At 40.6% G+C, this 5,000-nt stretch overlaps 1 protein-coding gene across 1 annotated transcript in view; it reads left to right on the top strand.

Moving 5' to 3' along the window:
* Prp6 (pre-mRNA processing factor 6) overlaps positions 1-5,000 on the top strand; it is a 7,662-nt gene that overhangs the window by 1,552 nt on the left and 1,110 nt on the right. Inside the window, exons 2-3 of the mRNA XM_043021314.2 lie at positions 2,219-2,363; positions 3,024-5,000. The exon at positions 3,024-5,000 is cut by the window's right edge and continues 1,110 nt beyond it. Coding sequence (XP_042877248.2) covers positions 2,219-2,363; positions 3,024-5,000 — 2,122 coding nt within the window. The remainder of the gene's footprint in view (positions 1-2,218; positions 2,364-3,023) is intronic.

The following is a 5,000-nucleotide window of genomic DNA, read 5'->3' as shown; positions in this document are numbered from 1 at the left end:
GCATCCATACTGGAACAGGGTCACATTGTATGCATTGGGCATGGTGTGAGTCCCCTTCCTCCTCTCGTTCTGCCTGCACATCTTTCATCTGCGGTACTTTAGAGCAAGAGGTCGGGAACTTGCGATGTGCCATCACTCTACAGAGATAGTGCTTGCTAGAGACCGTAGATGGGTGCCATTCAAGGCTCTCTCTTCTGCTGGTGCTAGAAGAAAGTGGTGCCATCTAGGTTTTGTAAGTGAGTTGAAAACAATTTTGCTTATTATTACGGCAGTTATAATAATTATGACTGCAATTGTCAACATCACTCACTCATTACTTATAGTACAATAAAATAACATAGTGATCCAGAATCCCCGAACGCCACGACGCCCATTGTCAGGCAAGAGGTCCTGCGTCATGTATGACGAAAAAACACGTCATCCGTCGTTAACGGGTTAATGGCAGACTCAGCTAATTTCAAATGTTTTTGTTGTTTGTATGTGCTTTTATTACATATTTATTACATTCAAACTTGTTTTACCCCATTATTTCCCTGATATACTTCAAACACTCCCCCACTATTGGGACTGTAACAATTCCAGTATGCAGTGGAAAACAATAGCAGATTCATGTAATACACATAAATTGTGAGATTCGATGGCTGTACGAAACTGTACATTTACTATCTGAGCAAAAATTAGGGAGGCTCCCAGAGGTACTCAAGGGTTTGCTGTGGCCTAACTAGCAGATATTTCTTTGGCAAAGGCTAGTATGCTTATTCTGACTATATTCTTTTATTACTTGTTGTTGGCAGATCTACAGAAAAGTTGCATAGATTTAACCCAATGCCGCCGGCCACAGACGGCGATTATGTAATATGATAGCGCGAGTGCCGTCATACGCCGTCGATGATATAATTGATTTAGGCCTATGCGTTCGAGAGCCCCGGCATTGACGCCATAAAAGACGAAACAGCCCGGCAGGAATGGGTTAATACCAAAGAAAATCTCATCAATAAATTGCATTTGATGTGTTTATGTTCAGCCCTGGTATAGTAGCTTTAGGCCATATACTATATTTCAGGGAAATTATTGTGTAAAATAAAATACATAGTACTTACTATGACATGATTCTTCTTTAAAGTCATATTTTAGAGCTTAAATACCCCTGTTTCAATTTATGATGGTTGAAAATGGTGTGAAAATTTTTGTAGAATATATATATATATGATAAAATGAAAGAGAACATTCAATCGAAGGCAAAAATCACAATATCATGGTAGAAGACACAGTGCATGGCAAGCTACATCAAGTTGAATTATGCATTTCATCATTTATGCTATTCATATGAACCAAGACAATTGCAAGTATTACCAGTAGTAATAGTGAATTTATTTTTGCTATTTAGATTATATTTTGCCTGATTTATGTACCTGGTTATCCATTTCATTGTTTCATCATTTTTTGTCATTTCTATTTTAATTTTATTGAGAAATGGCAACAGAGATGCATCTAATCCTCACTCCCTACAGCTTCACATAAGAAAAGAAAATGGAATGAGATGAACCTTGATTCAGAATCCTGCTTTAAACTCTTGTGCCCATTATCAGTGTTATGATTCAGGAATTAATGTTCTAAGTAGTAAATAGAATAAGAATGTTAAAATTAGTTTAGATTAGCGCAGCATACCTGGAGGAAAATGTGATGGTGTGAAACCATTTTGATTAGATCTCTGACAAATTGTCCTTGTAACTTTTACTTGTGTTTTTATCAATTTTATTAATCTCATGCAATTTATGATAGATTAAGATTTTTTGTCTGTTTGTTTACTTTGATAGGGTTTTATAAGAAATTTGAAAGTTTTTGTACTTCTCGAAAAGAAATGAAAATTAGTAGATGTGAAGTAAACTTATACTAAACAAATTTGGGTATGAGTACTTGTTACTTGCAATGGTAACAATACTTGAGTTATTTTAAGTGATGCTGTAACAGTATTTGAGTTATCATTTAAACCTGAAGTAAAATTAGTTTACAAAGTATTTTTGTCTTTCTCAATCTCTTCCACCCTTGAGATATTAAACCTATGAAATGTGAAGGTAAGCATATAAACAGGACATAATTATTTTTTAAAAGATAAACCATATTTCAAAAAAATAATAATAATAATAATGCCACTGAAAATTTACTTGATTCTCTCCATTTTAGAGCCACAGTAATTTACTCAGCCTCCCTGTTTCAGAGCCACTGGCTTCACCACCCGTTCTGATATTGGTCCCGCTCGTGATGCCAACGATGTGTCAGATGACCGCCATGCGCCGCCCAGTAAACGGAAAAAAAAGGAGGAGGAGGACGATGAAGATCTTAATGATGCAAATTATGATGAGGTGATTGTCATTATGTGTCTGGATGATTAGAGTGCATGTTGTAGCCTTTTCAATGTAACTTTTTTTTTCTCTCTCTCTCTCTCTGCTTACTCTTCCTTTCCTTCTTCCATGGACATGGGCACTTTTACCATTGTTAAAACTCTGAATAGGTGTCAGTAAGTTGCAGGAAGAATTTTCTTGACAGTTACTCCTATTCATTTCTAAATACTATGCCTTGTAGTAGTTATTGCATGGTATAATTCTTGCTTTGTTGTCTTAATGTTTAAGCCTTGTAGATTAAGAGTAAAGAACAATTATTGGTGTTATGAAATAGGAAATCATATTCCTCCATTTTAAAGAATATGAAAAAATACAGCAGCTAGAAATTCATTACAACTGGCAGTTGTAATGAATGGATGATATTATGTTGTCTTCTATACAAAGGTACTTTGTAGAAAATTATTATGAAATTATTTTTATCTATAATACTTCATATATTTAAATGGAAACTATTTCTAAATAAGAAATGGTTTTGAACAAGGCATGAGATTAGAGAAAATATTTGCAAAACTTCACTCACTCACTTCTAATTGAAATAAACACAAAGAACTTTGATCATTTATTCATTATAAGGCAGAATGGCTCTTTCTTTAACCATTGTTTTTCTTACTTTCTCTTCAGTTCAATGGTTATGGAGGATCTCTGTGTAGTAAAGATCCTTATGACAAAGATGATGAAGAGGCAGATGCAATCTATGACGAAATTGACAAGCGCATGGATGAAAAGAGGAGGGAGTATCGTGAGCAGCGCCTCAAAGCAGAGCTTGAGAACTATCGTCAGGAGCGCCCCAAGATTCAGCAGATGTTCTCTGATCTCAAGAGGGAGCTGGCACACGTGAGTGAGGGGGAGTGGAGCACCATCCCAGAGGTGGGTGATGCCCGGAACAGAAAGCAGCGCAACCCTAGGGATGAGAGGTTCACACCATTGCCAGACAGTGTCCTCTCCCACAACCTTGGGGGAGAGAACGTGACAACGATTGACCCAGGCTCTGGCCTGGCCTCAATGATGCCCGGAACAACGACTCCAGGCATGTTAACACCAAGTGGGGACCTTGACTTGCGCAAGATTGGTCAGGCCCGAAACACACTGATGGGCATGAGGCTGAACCAGGTCTCTGATGCTGTTGGTGGCCAGACAGTGGTTGACCCTAAGGGTTACCTCACTGACTTACAGAGCATGATTCCACAGTATGGTGGAGACATCAACGACGTCAAGAAGGCAAGGCTCCTTCTGAAATCAGTGAGGGAAACCAACCCCAACCATCCCCCTGCGTGGATCGCCTCTGCTCGTCTCGAAGAGGTCACAGGTAAAATCCAGAGTGCCCGGAACTTGGTGATGAAAGGCTGTGAGATGTGCCCCAAGTCTGAGGACGTCTGGCTAGAAGCAGCTCGACTCCAGCCACCAGACATGGCTCGTGCTGTCATTGCCCAGGCTGTCCAGACCTTGCCATACTCACCCAGAATCTGGATCAAGGCTGCTGATCTTGAGCTGGAACTAAAGGCAAAAAAGAGAGTCTACAGAAAGGCCCTGGAGCAGATTCCCAATTCAGAGTTGCTGTGGAAGCTGGCTGTTGAACTGGAAGATGAAGAGGATGCGAAGATTCTCCTTAGTCGAGCTGTAGAGTGCTGCCCAACTTCTGTTGACCTCTGGCTGGCTCTGGCTCGCTTGGAAAATTATGAGAATGCAAGGAAAGTGTTGAATAAAGCCCGTGAAAACAACCCAAAGGATCGCCAAATTTGGATCACAGCCGCCAAGCTTGAAGAAGCCAATGGTAATAACACATTGGTTGGAAAGATTATTGAGCGTGCTATATCAACACTGCAGGCCAACATGGTGGACATCAATCGAGATTTCTGGATCAAGGATGCCATGGAAGCTGAACATGCAGGAGCTGTTCTCACTTGTCAGGCCATCATAAAGAACATCATTGGCTATGGGGTCGAGGATGAGGATCGCAAACACACTTGGATGGAGGATGCAGATGCTTGTGCCAGTCAAGGAGCCATTGAGTGTGCACGAGCCATATACAGTCATGCCCTGTCTGTTTATCCAAAGAAGAAGTCTGTGTGGTTAGCAGCAGCACACTTTGAGCGTAGCAGTGGGACAAGAGAGTCCTTGGAGACTTTGTTACAACAAGCTGTTACTCATTGTCCTCAAGAAGAAACTTTGTGGCTCATGGGAGCTAAGTCCAAGTGGCTTGCTGGTGATGTTCCTGCTGCAAGATCAATTCTGGCACTAGCCTTCAAAGCAAACCCAAACTCAGAAGAAATTTGGTTGGCTGCTGTTAAGCTCGAGTCTGAGAATAATGAATACGAGAGAGCAAGAAGACTTCTATCAAAGGCCCGTTCTCAGGCAGCCACCTCAAAGGTGATGATGAAGTCTGCACATCTTGAATGGGCTTTAGGTAACCTCGAACTTGCCAAGAACCTCCTTGATGAAGGAATAAAAGAAGTTGGTGACTTTGCTAAACTGTGGATGATGAAGGGCCAGATCCTAGAACAGCAAGGGCAAGAAGATAAAGCATGGGAAGTGTACAGAGATGCAGTCAAGAGATGTCCCTCCTCTATTCCCCTATGGCGCCTCTTGTCTTCCCTGGAG

This window comes from Penaeus japonicus, unplaced genomic scaffold, assembly GCF_977035675.1.
Source record: "Penaeus japonicus unplaced genomic scaffold, GWHDUDI00000001_assembly GWHDUDI00000007, whole genome shotgun sequence".
NCBI classification, from domain to species: Eukaryota; Metazoa; Arthropoda; class Malacostraca; order Decapoda; family Penaeidae; genus Penaeus; species Penaeus japonicus.
This window is presented reverse-complemented; position numbering and strand designations above follow the sequence as displayed.